Source organism: Microtus oregoni, unplaced genomic scaffold (genome assembly GCF_018167655.1).
Source record: "Microtus oregoni isolate MIOR12 unplaced genomic scaffold, Mior012 000012F_ref0000307, whole genome shotgun sequence".
NCBI classification, from domain to species: Eukaryota; Metazoa; Chordata; class Mammalia; order Rodentia; family Cricetidae; genus Microtus; species Microtus oregoni.
In genome coordinates, this window is record NW_024543071.1 from 49,894,250 (window position 1) to 49,914,256 (window position 20,007).

Consider the following 20,007-nt stretch of genomic DNA (forward strand, 5'->3'; position numbering starts at 1 on the left):
CTCCCATTTCCCTCCCCCTCCCCCAGTTAAGTCCCCCTCCCTCGTCAGCCCAAAGAGCAATCAGGGTTCCCTGCCCTGTGGTAAGTCCAAGGACCACCCACCTCCATCCAGGTCTAGTAAGGTAAGCATCCAAACTGCCTAGGCTCCCACAAAGCCAGTACGTGCAGTAGGATCAAAAACCCAGTGCCATTATTCTTGAGTTCTCAGTAGTCCTCATTGTCCGCTATGTTCAGCAAGTCTGGTTTTATCCCATGTTTTTTCAGACCCAGGCCAGCTGACCTTGGTGAGTTCCCGATAGAACATCCCCATTGTCTCAGTGTGTGGGTGCACCCCTCGTGGTCCTGAGTTCCTTGCTCGTGCTATCTCTCCTTCTGCTCCTGATTTGGACCTTGAGATTTCAGTCCGGTGCTCCAGTGTGGGTCTCTGTCTCTGTCTCCTTTCATCGCCTGATGAAGGCTAATATTCAGGAGGATGCCTATATGTTTTTCTTTGGGTTCACCTTCTTATTTAGCTTCTCTAGGATCACTAATTATAGGCTCAATGTCCTTTATTTGTGGCTAGAAACCAAATATGAGTGAATACATCCCATGTTCCTCTTTTTGGGTCTGGCTTACCTCACTCAGGATAGTGTTTTCTATTTCCATCCATTTGCAGGGTCCTGTTCTTTACTTCCAGCTCTTGTTCTCCTGTTCCAATTCTCTAGCTTTAATTTTCATGTTTCAATTTTCGCTAGCCTCTTTGTTCACCTCGTGTGTGTGTGTGTGTGTGTGTGTGTGTGTGTGTGTGTGTGTTTTCAACAACAAACTTCTTTAACTAAAAAGATTACAAACCCTACACCTGAGGGGAGTCTCAATGCCTGGCTTCAAGGTTCCCGGAGTACGGGCTGTGACCTGAGGCAGGAGCATAGTGCCTAGAGAGACAAGTTGCTGAGGAATTTGTGCAGGGAGTAAGTCTTTATTAGCCAGACATGGCAAGAGAGACGGGCATTGAGGAGCATCTCAAATCTAAAGATACATTTTCTATCCTGCGTGTAATCTCAGAACACAAGGAGGGATCTTGTAACTTTGGCTGTAAGGCCAGGCCACCCTTCATAGCCCTGGCTGTCTGTGCAACCTTTCCCACAGAGACTGGCGTAAAGCCATTTCCCTCCAGGGTTGGTTAATTAGCTAATTGGTTAATTGCTTTTTCCTGCTATTCACAGAAACTCCAGGACTAAAACATAAACAGTTAGCTGAGCCTGGGATTCTGTGCCATAGACTTAGGTTAGAGGTTCTTGCAGAGTGTTAATTGCTTAGGGAGTCTCCACAGTTCCGCCAGTCTGTGAGTTAGCAACTGGACCTGACAACAGAAGCTGCAAGTGGTTTAGGCCCCTCTATGTCTAAAAGATTTCGATTAAACAAACCAGACATTCGCATCTCTGTCCTTGAGAAAGTCTAACTTGCCACCCGTACACAGAGACTCTCAGTCTAACTAGTTAGCTCTGTCGGTTTAACTACTTATAGAGAATAGGTTTCTAAGTTTCTCCCCATTTTGTTGAACAAAGGCTGAACTATGAAGGCCTGTTTTATTCACCAGAATTACACAGGGAAGAGAGAAGTCATCCTTCTGTCAGTACAGGACTAATGGTGCCCAAAACTGAGAAACACTGGAGCCCATTCTCTGCAGAGGGATACTTTGCTCAGCCTAGACACAGCAGGGAGGGCCTTGGTCCTGCCTCACAGTGATGTGACATTGTTGACTCCCCATGGGAATCCTTACCCTCTCTGAAGAGTGGATAGGGTGTGGGGGGAGGGAAAGTGGGGGAAACAGGAGGAGGGGAGGGAGTGGGAACTGGGATTGGTATGTAAAATGAGAAAAGAATGCTTTAAAAGAAAAATAAAATAAATAAAATAAAAATAGAAAGCGTGAGCTGTGGTGTATGTCGTGTACTGTGTACTGTAACAGATGCCCACGCTTTGGGGGATATTGGTAATGACAAAGACGTGCATGCATGAGAGCCAGGGGCAAATGAAGACAACTGTGCTTTCGGCTCAAGTTTATTGTGAATCTCAAAGTGTTCTAAAACAGTCAAAAAGGTACAGTTTTATTACAATTATTATTTTTATTGCTTATATTGAGCTATGTATTTTTCTCCACTCCCCTCTCTTCCTCCCCCTCCCCTTCTGCCCTCTCCCATGGTCCCCAAGCGTCCAATTTACTCAGGAGATCTTGTCTTTTTATATTTTCCATGTAGATTAGACCCATGCATGTCTCTCTTAGAGTCCATTTTGTTGTCTGCGTTCTCTGGGAATGTGAATTGTAGACTGGTTTTTCTATACTTTATGTCTAAAAGTCACTTATGAATAAGCATATATTGTATTTGTCTTTCTGGGTCCGGGTTACCTCACACAATATGATGTTTTCTAGATACATCCATTTTCCCGCAAATTTCAAAATGTTCATTTTTTTCCACTATGTAATACTTCATTGTGTAAATGTAGCACATCTTCCTTATCTATTCTTTAGTTGAGGGGCATTTAGGTTGTTTCAGGTTCTGACTATAACAAATAATGCTGCTATAAACATAGTTGAGCACATGTGGTATGATTGAGCATCCTTTGGGTATATTCCCAAAAGTAGTGTTGCTGGGTCTTGAGGAAGGTTGTTGCCTAATTTTCTGAGAAATCGCCATACTGATTTCCAAAGCAGCTGTACCAGTCTGTACTCCCACCAGCAATGGAGGAATGTTTCCTTTACCCCACATCCTCTCCATCATAAATTGTTATCAGTGTTTTTTTACTTGGCCATTCTTACAGGTGTAAGATGGAATCTCAGAGTTGTTTTGATTTGCATTTCTCTGATGACTAAGGATGTTGAACATTTCCTTAAGTGTCTTTCAGCATTTTAGCTTCCTCTGTTGAGAGTTCTCTGTTTAGGCCTATGCTCCATTATTTTTATTGGATTGTTTGTTCTTTTGATAATCAATTTGTTGAGTTCTTTGTATATTTTGGAGATCAACCTTCTGCTTGATGTGGGGATGTGGGGTTAATGAAGATCTTTTCCCATTCTGTAGGCTGTCATTTTGTCTTGTTGACCTGTCCTTTGCTTTACAGAAGCTTCTCAATTTCAGGAGGTCCCACTTATCAATTGATTCTCTCAGTGTCTGTGCTACTGGGGTTATATTTAGGAAGTGGTCTCCTGTGTCAATGCATTCAAGTGTACTCCCCACTTTCTTTTCTATGAAGTTCAGTGTGGTTAGTTTTATGTTGAAGTCTTTGATCCATTTGGACTTGAGTTTTGTGCATTGTGATTAATATGGATCTATTTTCATTCTTCTAAATGTTGATATCCAGTTATGCCAGCACCATTTATTGAATATGTTCTTTTTTCCATTTTATATTTTTTGCTTCTTTGTCAAAAATCAGGTGTTTATAGGTATGTGGATTGAAATCCAGGTCCTCGATTCAGTTCCATTGGTACTCCTGTCTGTTTTTATGCCAATACCAGGCTGTTCTCACTAAAGTTTGAAGTCAGAAATTGTGATTCCTTCGCAAGTTCCTTTATTGTACAGAATTGTTTTGGCTAACCTGGGTTTTTTGATTTTCCATGTGAAGTTGAGTACCATTCTTTCAAGGTCTGTGAAGAATTTTGCTTGGATTTTGATGGGCATTGCATTGAATCTGTAGATTGCTTTTGATAAGATTGCCATTTTTATTATGTTAACTCTGCCTCCCCAAGGGCATGGAAGATCTTTCCACTTTCTGGTGTCTTCTTCACTGTATTTTTTCAAAGACTTAAAGTTCTTGTCATACAGGTCTTCCACTTGTTTGGTTAGAATTGCCCTGATATATTTTAGGTTATGTATGGCTGGCTATTGTGAAGGATAATGCTTCTTTGATTTCTTTCTCAGTCCATTTATCAACTGTGTAAAGGAGGGCAACTGATTTTTTTGAGTTAATCTTGTACCCTGCTACATTACTAAAGGTAATTACATTACTAAAGGTAGAACTTCCTTGGCAGAATTTTTGAGGTCACTTATGTAAACAAGCATATGATCAGCAAATAGTGAGAGTTTGACTTCTTTTCTGATTTGTATTCTCTTGAACGCCTTTTGTTGTCTTATTATTCTAGCTAGAACTTCAAGCACTATATTGAGTAGATATGGAGAGAGTGGACAACCTTGTCTTGTTCCTGGTTGCAGTGGGATCACTTTGAGTTTTTCTCCAGTTAGTTTGATGTTGGCTGTTGACTTGCTGTGTGCTGCCTTTATTATGTTTAGGTATATTCCTTGTATCCCTACTCTTTCTAAGACCTTTATCATGAAGGAGTGTTGTATTTTGTCAAAGACTTTCTCAAAAGATCATGTGGGGTTTTTTTTCAGTTTGTTTATATGGTAGATTACAGTGACAGATTTTAGTATGTTTAATTATCCCTTCATCCCAGTAGGGATGAAGCCTACTTGGTCAGAGTGGATAATTTTTCTGATGTGTTCTTGGATTCAGTTTGCCAGTATTTTATTTAGTATTTTTGCATCAGTGTTCATGAGATTTGTCTGTAACTCTTTCTTAGTCATGTCTTTATGTGGTTTGAGTATCAGGGTAATGGTAGCCTCATAAAAAGAGTTTGGCAATGTTCCTTCTGTTTCTATTGTGTGGGACAATTTGAGGAGTGTTAGTATTAGCTCTTTGAAAATCTTGTAGAACCTGCATTGAAAACCATCTGGTCCTTGGCTTTTATGAGATGGGAGATTTTTGATGACTGTTTCTATTTCTTTAGCAGTTATAGGTCAATTATAGATTATCTGGTCTTGATTTAATTTAATTTTGGTAAGTCCAGAAAATTGCTGATTTCCTTTAAGTTTTCTAATTTTGTGGGGTACAGGTTTTTGACACATGACCTAACGATCCTCTGGATTTCCTCCATGTCTGTTGTTATATCTACCTTTTCATTTCTGATTTTGTTAATTTGGATTTTCCCTCTCTGCATTTTGATTAGTTTGAATAAAGGTTTGTCTATTTTATTGATTTTCTCAAAGAACCAACTCTTGGTCTCATTGGTTATTTGTATTATTTTCTTTATTTCTATTTTGTTGATTTCAGCTCTCAATTTGATTATTTCCTGTCTTCTACTCCTCCTGGGTTAGTTTGCTTCTTTTTCTTCTAGTTTTCAGGTGCTCTCTTAACTCATTAGGGTGGGATTTTCCAGCTTCTTCATGTAGGCATTTAGTGCTATGAACTTTTCTCTTAACACTACTTTGTGTTCCATAAATTTGGGTATGTTGTGTAGTCATTTTTGTTGAATTTTAGGAAGTCTTTAGTTTTTTTTTTCTTTAATTCTTTCTTGACACATTGGTGATTCAGGAGAACACTGTTTAATTTCCATGTGTTTGTGGGCTCTCTGAAAATAGTGTTGAATTCTAATTTTAAGCCATGGTGATCTGATAAAATACATGGAGTTATTCCAATTTTTTGTATCTGTGGAGGTTTGCTTTGTTACCTAGTATGTGGTCACTTTTTGAGAAGATTCCATGGGGTGCCGAGAAGAACGTATATTCTTTTATGTTTGGATAGTATATTCTATAGCTGTCTGTTAAGTCCATTTAAGTCATAATATCTCTTAGTTCTCTTATTTCGATGTTAAGTTTCTGTCTGGCAGACCTGTCCAGTGCTGAGAGTGGAGTTTTAAAGACTCCCACTATTATTGTGTGGGATTTAATGTGTAATTTAAGCTTTAGTAGTGTTTCTTTTACATATGCGGGTGCCCTTGTATTTGGGGCACAGATGCTCAGTATTGAGATTTCCTCTCGATAAATTTTTTCCTGTGATTAATATGAAATGTCCTTCTTTGTCTCTTTTGATTGATCTTAGTTTGAAGTCTATTTTGTTAGATATTAGGATAGCTATACCAGCTTGTTTCTTAGGTCCATTTGATTAGAAAATTTTTCCCAACTCTTTTCTCTGAGGCAATGTCTGTCTTTGAGGTTGAGGTGTGTTTCTTGTATGCAGCAGAAGAATAGATTCTGTTTTCATACTCAATTTGTAAGCCTCTGTCTTTTTATAGGTGAGTTGAGTCCATTTATATTAAGGAATATTAATGGACAGTGATTGCTAGTTCCTGTTATTTTAGTTTTCATTGTTGGTGGTACTATTGTGTGAGTTTTTCCTTTCTTTGGGATTTGCTGCTGTGAGATCATCTATTGTCTGTGTTTTTGTGAATGTAGCTAACTTCTGTGGGTTGGAGTTTTCCTTCTAGTTAAAAATCAAATGATTTTTAAAAAGAGACACCTTATTTTAAAAATGATAATTCCTTTTTAAAGTAACAAGTATAACTATTGATTTGTCTCAGTCTTTGAGCACTTTTTAGGATAAATATATTTGTTATGTAAAATTATTTAAAGTCGGGCTGGAGAGATGGCTCAGAGGTTAAGAGCACTGGCTGCTCTTCCAGAGGTCCTGAGTTCAATTCCCAGCAACCACATGGTGGCTCACAATTATCTGTAATGAGATCTGGCGCCCTCTTCTGGCATGCGGGCATACATCGAGGCACAATGTTGTAGATATAATAAATAAATCTTTAAAAAAAAAATATTTAAAGTCTATTATTGGCCTTACTGTATAGGTATTTAGATCAGTAGTGGAGTGCTTGTTCAGTACATCTGAGACTCTGGACTTTATTCTAGCACTATAAATAAATTAATTACATAAATGAGATATTTTAAATGTTACATCTTGAAATTCATGGGTAAATGGATGTATCTAGAAAACATCATATTGAGTGAGGTAACCCGACCCAGAAAGACAAATATATGTACTCACTCATAAGTGTGTGGCAAGGAAAGAGGACCTGCTTGTTTTGTCCCAGCCACCCGGCTAGCTTACACCCGAAATACCACACAGAAACTGTATTAATTAAAACACTGTTTGGCTATTAGCTCTAACTTCTTTTTTTATTATTTTTTAAAGATTTATTCAATTATGTATACAGTGTTCTGTGTACATACAGTCAAAAGAGGGCACCAGATCTTATTACAGATGGTTGTGAGCTACCATGTGTTGCTGGGAATTGAACTTAGGTCCTCTGGAAGAACAGGCAGTGTTTTTAACCTCTAAACCTTCTCTCCAGCCCCTAGCTCTAGTTTCTTATTAGCTAACTCTTACATATTAGTTTAACCCATTTCCATCAATCTGTGTATCGCCACATGACTGAGGCTTACTGGCAAGATTCTAACCAGCGTTCGTTGGAGGCAGAAGATTCATGGGGTCTCTCTGACTCTGCCCTTCTTCCTCCCAGCATTCAGTTCTTTCTTCTCCACCTACCTAAGTTCTGCCCTATCAGGCCCAAAGCAGTTTCTTTATTCATTAATCAATGAAAGCAACACATGAACAGAAGAGCCTCCTACACCATAAGTGGCTTTTAGAAATAAAGAAAAAAAAGCCTACAATTGATAATCCCAGAGAACCTAGACAATAACGAGAACCCTAAGAGAAACATACATGGATCTAAACTACATGGAATGTAGAGAAAGACAAGATCTCTTGAGTAAATTGGGAGCATGGGGACCATGGGAGAGGGTAGAAGGGGAAGGGAGAGAAAGGGAGGGGAGCAGAGAAAAATATATAGCTCAATAAAAAACAATAAAAAATTTAAAAATAGTGTAAAAATCAATAAATAATTAAAATTTAAGATAATTAAAGCTAATTAGAAGTTTTCTGAAAGAGAGAGCATAATTTAAAGTGAACCCAGGCTGGAGGGATGGCTTAGTGGTTGAGAGCACTGCTGCTCTTCCAGAGGACCCAGGTTCAATTCCCAGCACCTACATAACAGCTCACAGCTATCTGTAACTCCAGTTCCAGGAGGTCCAATACCCTCACAGTGACATATATGCAGGCAAAACACCAATGTATATAAAATAAAAATAAGTCATAATGTGATACCCAGAATGTTAAAACAGTATTTTTTTAAACTACATTAAAACCCATGTCATTGACAAATAAAAGATCTGGGAAATTATGTAGTGTTGCTATATCTTAATTATATGGAGTAAGATGATTTTTTTAATATTAACTGATACATGTTATCTCTTTTCCATCCCCAAATTCTCTGTGTATGTGTCTCTGTCTGTCTATCTCTGTCTCTCTCGGGTGCATACACATTCTCTCCCTTAATTCCTTTACTTCTGCACTGCTGTCACTCATCCTGGTTTGCCCCAAGTGGATCTGATTTGTTCCTGTGACCTGGGCTTAACTGTGCCAATGTCCTCTCTCACTTCTGAGAGTGCTTTCCTTCAGATTGTAACGATTATCCTGTCAAATTGTTCAGGTATTAACTTACTAAAATGTCTCATTTATAGTCATCCTTGCTAAGGAAGAAAGGATGGAGTAATAATGGACTTCAATCATGGAAGGTACCCGGTCATCCAGCACAGACCCACTCACCCCACCAAAGACACGAAGATGTGCATTTACACACTGAACTTAGAACCAGCGTGTGGGTGTGGGTGTGGGAAAGAGAAAGAGAGAGAGAGAGAGAGAGAGAGAGAGAGAGAGAGAGAGAATGATCACATAATCACCAACATGGTGTGTTATTTTAAAGCTGATGCCATGATTCCCTAATCCAAGATATACTGTCTTCCAGGATTTGACAGTCACTTAAGCCAGTAAATTCCTCATGTTGATTAAGCTATTTTGTTAAGTTTTCTGAGCAACTCCAAGAGTCCTAAGACTGGTCCACTCTGACTTCTTCCCATATTTAAAGATTGACAGGTCAACAATGTCATGTATTGTTAGCCACACATTTTTCATGTTTAGTGCATGAGTATACATGTGTGGAAGGGTTGTGCACACATATGTGTGCATGTGTGGATGAGGGCCAGAGGACAGCCTCAGATGTCATCTTCAGGAGCCATCCACTTCCCTTGAAGCAGGGTCTCTCGTTGACTGGACGCTTACTAGCTAGCCTTGACTAGCTGGCAAGTGAGCTTCTGGGATTCCCGTTTCCACCACCACAGCCCTGATTTAATTAATACAGTTTCTGTGTCTGTATTTTGAGTCTGGGCAGCCATGAAACGAAGGAGCGGTCTCTGCCAACACCTTGAGGCTTTTCTCCATGGCTACAACTTCCTTGGTGTCTATGAACTATGGATCTTGACTCTTTCCATTATTCCCCAAGTCAGGCTGATAATAAAGCTTTACGATGCCAAAGAGTGGTTGTGAGAGAAATAACTCTGAGCTGAGAACAGGAGACAGCCTGCCTCTGTTCCTAGTTCACGAAAGGGTCCTCTCTGGCCCCTTCCCCTGAAGTCTCTGACATGTGCCCCTAGCTAGACCCATGGTGATTGGGTCTGAGACTAAGGAGAGGGCTCAGTGGGGAAGAGTGCTTGCCATCCTAGCATGAGGATCTGAGATCAAATCCCCAGCACCCATATAAAAAGTAGGGTGTGGGCTCAAGCACCTACAATCCCATCACTGGATGCTAACGGTGGAGACAGGCGACTTTCTGAGGCCAGCTTGCTGCCAGCCCAGCTCCAGGTTCAGCAAGACTCTTAAGACAAAGTGATAAAGTAGGACACTCAAAGTCCTCCTCCGGCCTCCACACACACACACACACACACACACACACACGCATGCACACATGCATGGCTGACATGTTCTTCACTACCATTCTCCCACATCTCCCCATGACTATATAGCTCTGCGACATCCTGAAGTCAGGCTATCAACAGGTAAAACATTCAGATTGCAGCATCTGCTGACTCATGCGTCACTGATACTGCTCCTCCCTAACCACGAGTGCGTATCCCACGTCTGTGACTTGTCACGGGACATGCCAGGTGAACCAGCCCCTCCACTGGGCCCACCTCACCTTCCAATGTTGGATCTTAGAAACATTTCCATTCATGTCACTTTCCCTCAGGCCTCCCCTTCTCTCTCCCCCTTCCCTTGCCCTCCTACCACCAACAGGGGACACATTCCCACTCAGAGCGGCAACATGACAGGTCTCGTCAAAGCAGGGATTTCAATTTCTAGTCTACAATGCAAAAACTGCTACAAGTTTTTTTGTTTCTTACAAAAAGCTTTAATAAAGTCTCACCTCCCCGTCTTGAAGGTGTGAAGTGTGAATCCCAGAGCTCATGGCCTTACAGACAGCTTGGAAGTAGAAGGGACTGCTGTCCAGAAAGTGGTCTATGGCCCCATGTGTCTTCATCCTCCCGACTCAGAATGTCAGTGGTCTGGCACCCGGGTGCTTATAGGCTGACAAATACAAAAGTAGCTAGCACGTGGAATTTGGCACACTCTCAAAATGTGTTCTTTTTAATAGATGAGGGAACATAATTGATGATGTGCTTTGCCCGTGGAGTTCACACCAGAGAGCCAGAGCAGTGAGCAAGAGGTGGGCGAGTTCACTTATTAGAGTCACTAAACACTTTATGGTAGGAGAGCTGTTTTTAAATTGACGAAATCCCTGTTTGCTTATCAGACATCAATGTGGTCCAAGAGTTCAGCATTGTTAAGGAGTCCACTAAAACGTGACCGTGTTTAAAGCTAAAGGCGGTGTGCCTGCAGAGGCCTGGTGCTTAGCTCCTGTTTCAAAGGAAGTCCCAACACAGATACTACCATGAGTAAGAGACTAAAAGGAGAACTACTGGGAGCCCAGCTGATCTTCCAGGTGTTAGGGAAGCATGGGGACTGGCTTCTTGCTGGTCATGATGCGCGGAAGTACGGGCTTGCCTGACTACAAGTATCCACGGTGGCCATGTACAGGACACAGGCTGATGGGAAAGAAACAAGCCCGGGCTCCTGAGGTATCAAGTTTGGGTTGCTGAGAAAGGGATGGAGGACAAACACCAAAGTGTTCCATTGTGTCTGTTCCCTTCCAACAGGAGAAAGGCCCCTGAGCAAGCAGCCAGAAAGCTCTCTGGAACGCACTGAGAGCTCCGTCTTGCGGATGCATGCTGTCCAAGTCCTCCATATTTTCCAGGCACTTCCAGAGCCATGGGAGAAACCATCTCCAGCTTTTCTGGGTGACTTCAGCTCTCCACAGAGTAAAATCCACAGGAACAATTTCAGATCTTCCATCAAAATCACTATTTCATTCACACAGTGGAGATCAGTGGACTTACATGTTTCGAATATTCATCTGAAATCAGTCAGAATGGAAATTTCAATTTTTCTGGCAATTATTAATTATAAGTTTTTAATAGTATCATTGGTTATGCTTTAAACTGAAGATTTTTAAATTGTGAGGAATGGTCAGGGTCAACTGACAACTTGACAAAATCTAGAATCACCTAGAGATGAGTCTCTGAGCATGGCTGGAAGGGATGCTCTTCACTGAGTTCAGGACGATCCATCCTGAATGAGGCCAGCACCATTCTACAGGCTAGCTCTGGGCTGGACAAATGAAGGGGGACTGAGCAGCAGCCGTGCACCCATTCACTGTTCTTCTATTCTGACTGCAGACATAACGTGCCCGGCTCCCTCAAGTTCCTCACAGGTGCTTCCTTGCCCTGGAGGATAGGGACCTGGGACTGTCAAATAATTAAGTTCACAATCGCTTTTGTTGAGTTGTTCTTGTCTGAGTATTTTAGCAAAGCAACAAGAACAGACTCTAAGACAGAAATCGGTACCAAGAGTGGGCTCCCTGCTGTGATAAACCCCGCCATGTGGTTCTTCCCATCTTTTGAAGTGTTTTACAGCTAGAATATGGGAGTTGGAATTTGGGGTTAGAAAATCCTTAGAGGCTGGAAGCAGAGCTTAATGATCAGTTCTGATGGGATCATAGAAGAGGAGAATGCTGAGAAAAAAATGCCTAGCTCCAGCAAAAGTTGGGAGCATGGGGGTGGGGTGGGAGGAGGGGGAGAGAGAAGGGAGAAGGGGAGGATTGGGGAGAGCTTGGGGGAGTGGGATGGTTGAGATGGAGGAAGGTGGATATGGGAGCCGAGAAGAAGATATCTTAATTAAAGGAGCCATTTTAGGGTTGGCAAGAGATTTGGCTCTAGAGGGGTTCCCAGGTGTCCATGGGGATGTCCCCAGCTAGGTCCTTGGGCAGTAAGGGAGAGGGTTCCTGAACTGACCTTGTCCCATAGCCACATTGATGGATATCTTGAATATCACCATTGAAACTTCATCTGGCAGTGGATGGAGATAGAGACAGAGACCCACATCAGAGCACTGGACTGAGTCCCAAGGTCCAGTTGAAGAGCAGAAGGAGGGAGAAGATGAGCAAGGAAGTCAGGACCGCAAGGGGTTGGTCCACCCACTGAGACTGTGTGACTGATCTAATGGGAGCTCACCAAGGCTGGCTGGACTGGGACTGAAAAAGCATGGGATCAAACCGGTCTCTCTGAACGTGACTAACAATGGGGGCTGACTGAGAAGCCAATGATAATGGCACTGGGATTTGATTCTACTGCATGTACTGGCTTTTGGGGATCCTAGTCTAGTTGGATGCTCACCTTCCTAGGCCTGGATGGAGGTGGAAGGGCCTTGGACTTCCCACAGGGCAGGGTACCCTGCCCTCTCTTAGGACTGGAGGGGGAGAAGGGAGGGTGAGTGGGGGAGTGGAAGGGAAATGGGAGGAGGGGAGGAGGTGGAAATTTTGAATGGTATTATTTATAATTAATTAATTAATTAAATGCCGGCTCCAAGGACTCTGTCAGGAACTGAGCTGAGGACCATTTGTGTCATATTTGGGACAAGGATCTGGCTTCATCCTGCCCACATCCTGAGAACCTTAGTGAAGATGAACTGAAACATTATGGACTAGTTTGTTTGACAGAGGGCATGTTCAGACAGGAGAGTGTCCAGGATGGTGCTGAGAAGGTAGCTGAGGTTGTTAAAGAAATGATATATAATATATAATTAATTCTTTTAATTTTTAAGCATGTGAATAAATTTGTCTGTGTGTGGGTATGTGCTGGTGCACACAGAGGCCAGAGGACAATGTTAGAGTTAGAAGCTGTTGTGAGCCATCACCATGGTGCTGGGAACCAAACTGAGGACCTCTACAGGAGTAGCAAGTGCACTTAACCACTGAGTCACCTCTCCAGTCAGATTAAGGCACAGTTGGCTCTAAATATTGGGCAATATCTTTCCTTGATGTCCCTTTCCCTCCCCCAAACGGCACAATGGCTCTGACACTTATTCCAGGACTGGGATAAGCAGAAGATGGTAGAGACATCTGAGGACACTAGAAAGAACCCCTGGGGAGAGGTCTTCATTTCTGAAAATGTTCGAAAGGAGTTTCCAGAATGTTTCTGATGATTTCCCACTGCCACAGAATGAACTTGGTCTTAGAAACAAGGGCATAAGATTAAACAAGTGCATGAAATAGCCCCAACAGTGCCTGGCACATAACAAGATTCACAACCCGTTATCAGTTCCTCCCCTGCTGAGCATGTGAGGGTCTACACCAGCTGTAGTGGACAGATGTCGGAGGGTCTCCCAGACACTCACAGTCTTCTTAAACAGGGCCACTGAGCGAGGAAGGCGAACGGGAAGAAAGGCGCACGTTTGCTCTGCCGCTGTCAGTGGCCCTTCCTGCGCTCGGAATCCGCAGCAGCTTCAAGCAGTTATAGACTTGGGTCTTATGCTATCCACCACTGCAGAGATGACAGCACCTGCAGCCTTCGCTCCCTCCACCAGGGCATGCTCCACCTGAAAAGCACAGTGGTTCATGGGACAGTGGGTACCAATCTCAGGCTGGCCCCCACCTCTGCTCCTACCCCTGCCATCTCCTTCAGGACCCAGCTGTCCTAGAGTCTTTTCCTCTAGGAGGGGACCACCTATACTATCCTGCATCTCCAACATCCCTAAAGTTTCCAGAGACAGCAAAGGAGGCATCCGAAGACAGGAACCCAAGGCAAGGCAGGCTCCCTTTCCCCTGGCCATGGACCCTCTGGCCTTTTTCTTCCCCAGGAGCCATTCGACATAGGATCGGCCTCCAGAGGAGTGCATGATGCAAGGGTCTCTCCATAGGAGAGGCTGAAGCCACTGAGGCCCTCATTCAAAAAAGGGACTCTGAAAGCCAGGGAGGGAAACTCACCTGGGCACAACTGCATGTGAATCGGTATTCACACTTAGCTCAATCCTGTGGCTCCTGGGCACACAGGTCTTCAGAGGACCTCTTAGTGTGCCCTGTATTTGCAGGCATCTGCTCATGGGATGGGAGATCCTTCATACTACAGCCCACCAAGCTTCTAGCACAAAGTCTCACAAGAACAGAGCCCAGGCAAGTCAAGGATACAGAGTGGAGAGGAGGATGCAGGAAAACAAAGTAGACAGAGAGAAGGGAGCATGCTCTAAGAGGTAAATAACAGGAAGATTTGACCCCACTCTGTGCAGGGAAGATAAAAATCACAGGCAAGGCAAAAACCAGAAAATGATGTCCCACCTTTAACCCTTGGGGTTTTTTTTTTAATTATTTTACATATCTAAAAGGATCTGCACATTCCCTCTGCTCATATAGTAAAGGTCAACTATTAGTGAGAGCAGCTTAAATTGTTACAGATATTTGGGCTTCCGGGCTCTCTCACATGTGTTGTATGTCGTATGTTATCACTGGCCTGTCTGAGCTAGGCAGGTAATAAGACAAGAGCTGGAAGATGGCACACCTATGCCTAGCACCAAAGGTGGTCCAACAAAGCCCAACAAAGCACAGTGAGGAGCCACTGGGGGCACTCGGAACGCACCTGTTGGCTCCTGGGCACACCGTATCTAAGGTCGTTAACAAAGTGCTCACAGTTCCCCTCAATCAGGCTATACTGCACTATCTTGTTGATCATGTTTTTTGTGCGCTGGATGATCTTGTCCACGGGGAGGGGCAGGTATGTCCCATCCAGCTTGTTGTTGATCTTCCAAGAGCAGCCATGCAGCACGTCCTCCAGTCGGCTATACTTCACCACAGCACGGTTGCTGAAGATAGAAGTGATGCTGCCCACCTCAAACTCCTCACCTGGGGAGCAAGGACAAAAGGAAAGCCCCGAGGAGTAAGGGGTCGGGATACGCAAGACCTTTCGTAAGCCACTTCCCATGAAGTTCTTAATCAAATCACCAATTTAAAGCATGGCAGAGGAGAAGAAATTGGATTAAATGTACCATAGAGGACCAAATTTCCTGAGAGATGCTTTTCTTGGGGATGACTGGAGGGGATGCACATGTGGGTGGGAGGGTGTGCACACGTATGCTGGTGTGGATGCCTGTGTGGAGGCCAGAAGTCAGGGCCAATTATCTTCCTTAATCACTCTCCAGCTCTCCAAGAGCTCACCTGTTGGCTAGACAGGCTGGCCAATGGGCTCTGGGAATCACCTGTCTCTGCCAAACACATATTTTTCATGAGTGCTGGGGATCTGTACTCAGAAACTCAGAAACTGAGGCAGGCCCCACCCAAGAAATCATCTGTCCTGAGTTACACGCTCTGTTCACCTACAGAAGAATCTCGTTAGTAACTCTGAAAATGCTTTATCACACAGCCCTGGACTAGACTGCACTGGCCTAGCCTTTCTTAGAAGCTGAGTCTTGTTTCCCAAGCAGATGTCAGTAATCTCCACCCTCTGTGTCACCCCTGGGTAAGGCTCTGTCATGTGCATGATAACAGTGGTTCCATAACATGCCTTCCTCTGCAAGGGAATAGTGAAGTCACGTATGTGGATCTCTGGTGCCTGCTCTACCACCATCCACTCAGAGCCAGTGGCGTTTGTTACCACCAAGGAGGGACTCAGGAGCTTTGGGGAAAAAAAAAAAAAAAACATTTAAAGCTGCTACATTCTCTCACACTCAGTGCTTAGAATACAGAAACTCCAAGAGGGTCAGGAACCTGTCTGAGGCCATATGGGTAGACATTAAGTACCACCTACAAGAGATGATTTTCAGTATTCTCATCAAAAAGAAATGAGAGGGCTGGGGGCTGCTTAGTGGATAGAACATTTGCCCACAAGCATGGAGAAAAAGTTCATATCCTCAGAATACATGGGAAAGCCTGGCAAGAATGGAGGCCATCTGTAACCCCAATCCTTGGGAGGGAGAAATGAAGAATCCAAAATTGGTAAGCTGTAAGGTCCAGCTAGAGAGTGATCAAGAAAGACACCTGATATCAAGGTGTCTATTGGCATGGTGTGCTGTAGGGTAATCCTTCTTATGCTGTGAATATGTGTTACTCTCACTGGTTAATAATAAAGCTGTTTGGCCTATAGCAAGGCAGGATAAAGTTATGTGGACAAACTGAGGACTGGGATGAGGAGGGCAGAGTTGAGAGAGATGCCAGTGAGCTGCCCAAGAAGCAAGATGTTAGAGTAATGTGGGTTCCCCTCTGTACGCTGTGATTATGTTTTATTGTCATTGATTAATAAAGGAGTAGCTTTTGGCCAATGGCTTAACGGAGTAAAGCCAAGCAGAAAATCCAAACAGAGATGTAGAGAGAGAGTAGGCGGAGTCAACAAGATGCCATGTAGCCACCTCAGGAGACAGACGGAACATTACCGTTAGGCCACAACCACATGGCAATACACTAATTAATAGAAATGGGTTAATTTAAGATATAAGAGTTAGCTAGAAATATACATAAGCTATTGGCCAAGCAGTGTTGCAATTAATACAGTTTCTGTGTAATTATTTTAGGCCTGGACAGCCAGGAAACAAACAAGCAACTTCTGCCTACACTAGAGGACAGGTAAAGCCATGAGCCACATGGAAATATATAGATTAATAGAAATGGGTTAATTTAAATATAAGAGCTAGTTTGTAATAAGATTGAGCTATTGGTCAAGCATTTTGTAATTAATATAAGCTTCTATGTGTTTATTTGGGATCGGACAATCAGGACAAAAGAAAAACTCTACCTATATTTACAATGATGACATTTCAGGCCTCCACATGTGAGTGCAAGAAAACATGCATACACACAGAGACCATTATATGCACTTACACATACAAAGAAAAAAACATTAGATGAGATGGATATGCTAACCACCTGTGTGTGGTCATTGCACATCGCAAAGCACTCTGAATCATACTGTATCTCACAAACATCTACCATTATTGTATCAATTAAGGACAGAACATTTTAAAAGGCTATTTCTCCACTGGAGCCACCTGGATGGTTGCACACAATACATGTGTCTCTAAGATTTCCAAGAGCAAAAACAATAAAATAATTTAAAAAAATTAAAAAGTCCCTTATTCTATTCCTATGTGTCCCAAGAAAATCTACTGATTTCACACAAATTATTAACAGCCCTATTTTGCCCCTGCAGTGACCACAGAGGAAGGAGCGTTATGGGATCACTGTCGGCATGAACAGGCACAGAGATGACAGAATTTACCTTAGAGAAGGAGCGTTATGGGACCACTGTCAGCATGAACAGGCACAGAGATGACAGAATCTACCTTAGAGAAGGAGCGTTATGGGACCACTGTCGGCATGAACAGGCACAGAGATGACAGAATCTACCTCAGAGAAGGAGCGTTATGGGACCACTGTCAGCATAAACAGGCACAGCGATGACAGAATCTACCTTAGAGAAGGAGCTAGTGGGGGAGGGAGCCACTGCTAACCATCTCTTTAGCTATACAAGCAGGGTGTCTGGACACAGGCTGCAGGAAAAGGTGGAGATGGCTTTTTTATACTATGCTTTAGTGTTTTTACTTATCCTTTGAAGATTTCATACAATGTATTTGGATCATCTTCTTTCTCCTCCCTCGGCTCCTCCCAGATCCTTCCCCTCGCCTCTTTGATTAGGCTCCTAGACAGAGAATGGAGACAGGAAGTGGATGGGGTTGAAAAGAGAAGAAGAAAAGGACCCTGCTCTGCAGGAAGGTCCTGCCAAGGTCAGGGTTGGAGCCCAAGGGAAAGCTCACAGGAATCAAAGCTGAAAATCAAAGACCTTGGCAGTGCCCTTCTGTGATTCCATTTTGAGCCAGCAAGAGCAAGACGGCTACTGTGAACAATGGTTCCAGACCACGTTCAATTGTAAGTTATTTCACATTCCTCTGCAATCTCCCCCTGTTTTCACCATCTGGTCCCTCGCCAAATCTCCACTTCACTTTAATGAGCCCCACGCCCAGTCAAAACCATAGGACATGAAATAAGGACCAGGTGAACATTTAGGTAAGGCAGCCTAGAGCACACTGGAACAGCAGGAAGACAAAGGCAGGAAGGTGACAAAAGATGGCAAGGAAGCGGGAAGCGGCAGTTAGGAAAAGTAGGAAACAAGCAACATGGGAGCTTCTGCCCTCCGTGGTGTCTTTAGAAACACGATGAAGGATGCTAAATGATTGACATCAGAAACAGAGGTCGAAGGGACTTTAGGGACACTCTACACCCCTGTCATTCTTACCGCTGGACACGTGTGTTTACTAATAAATAAATGTCCAGGAATGCTTGGTGCTAAAAGGCAACAACTGAGTACCACGGTGATTGACTGGCCTTCTGTTGATTTTGCTAACGTCCATAGCAGTATCTCAATAGCGTGTCCACTCTTACTTGGGGGAGCCAGGTGGACCACACAATCATCTTCTACGTAGATGGCCCAATGTTCATAGCCAATTCGAAAAATCTCAATGAGGTCTCCGGGTCTGGGTCTTGGTTTGTCCTATGATAGGAAGAAAGAGAGAGATAAACTGAACGTATCCAAGGAACTCCAGAGTCACAGCTCAGCCTGTATGTAGGTCACCTCACTGTGGCCCATCGCTTGACAGAAATCCAACTTGAACCCTCTTCACCAGAAGACCAAGATGTCCCCTTCCCTGACATGATACCAGGTTGTCTGAGTTGGTGATCAGTGTGTGGACTCTCAGCTTTGAATGCACCAACGCATTCCCTGCAGTCCCTGTGGCACATGCTGTAACTCCTAACTCTTCTCCTTGGGAGCGAGCATATTAGGCTTTCAAAGTAATGGGTGCTGGAGAATTACTGCAAGAGGAAGGAGCCTTGTGCAGCGTTAGGGGTGGACAGGCAGGATGCTGGTCACTACTGGGGTGCGTAAAGTTCTGCCTTGGCTCAGAGTCCTCAGCACCATCCACCTTGCAGTCCTGGCCTGGGCCAGAGCTCTCTGCAGCATGCCTGATGTCATGACCAGTGTCTAAAGGCCTGCCACCCTTACTGACAGTCTGACTCCCTCTGCAAGTCCCCTAGGTGACTCACTAGCAGGGAACCTGTTATCAGATGACTTCAATCACATGGTGTGGGATTCCCCTCTGTATACTGTGAATACCATTGGTTAATAAAGAAACTGGCTTTGCCTGATAGGGTAGAACAGAGCTAGGTGGGGAAAACTAAACTGAATGCTGAGAGAAGGAAGGCAGAGTCAGAGGAGAAGTAATGGAGCTGTTGCCAGAGACAGACATGCTGAAACCTTGCCAGTAGGCCATGAGCCTCGTGGTCAAGTATAAAATAATGAAGATGGGTTAAATTAATAGGTAAGACTTAGCCAATAAGAAGCTAGAGCTAATGGGCCAAGCAGTGATTTAATTAGTACAGTTTCTGTGTGGTTATTTCGGGGCTGAGCGGCCGGGAACAAACAAGCAGCCTTAATACAACAATCACAACTCTCCAACAAAGTCTGAACCTCTCCCAAAAGTGTGTCCTTCCCTGAGGACGTTCCCTCAGTCCTGAGAGGCCCTATAGTCCTCACACTTCACAGACAAAACTTTCATCAGTTTCATAATACTTAAAACTCCTCCAGTTCAACCTACAGTGTGGCTCCTGCCTGCTGATGCACTGTCTCTCAAAGAGGCCCAGAGGAGAAAGAATGCTCACCTGACAAGGTCTGTATGTGCTTCTGTGTGTATTTGTGTGTGAATGTGTATATGTGTGAGTGTGTCTGGGTATCTATATGTGTGTGAGTGGGTGTGAGGGTGAATACGTGTGAGCTGTGAGTGTGCAACTATAGGGGGTGGAGTGGTGTATGTGTGTGTGTGTAAATTGTGAGTGTATGCATGAGCATGTGAAATCATTGGAGGCCAACTGGGATTGTGAGTGTACAACTATAGGGGGTGGAGTGGTGTATGTGTATGTGTGTGAATTGTGAGTGTA

The 20,007-nt window shown here is 43.6% G+C and overlaps 1 protein-coding gene across 1 annotated transcript in view; it reads right to left on the reverse strand.

Annotated features, from left to right (window-relative positions):
• Window positions 1-10,077: 10,077 nt before the first annotated feature.
• Window positions 10,078-20,007, reverse strand: part of Plaat5 (phospholipase A and acyltransferase 5) — a 28,100-nt gene continuing 18,170 nt past the window's right edge. The window contains exons 4-7 of the mRNA XM_041661373.1: window positions 18,457-18,565; window positions 14,669-14,931; window positions 13,434-13,634; window positions 10,078-11,115 (exon numbers count right to left, since the gene is read on the reverse strand). Coding sequence (XP_041517307.1) covers window positions 13,542-13,634; window positions 14,669-14,931; window positions 18,457-18,565 — 465 coding nt within the window. The 3' untranslated portion in view covers window positions 10,078-11,115; window positions 13,434-13,541. The remainder of the gene's footprint in view (window positions 11,116-13,433; window positions 13,635-14,668; window positions 14,932-18,456; window positions 18,566-20,007) is intronic.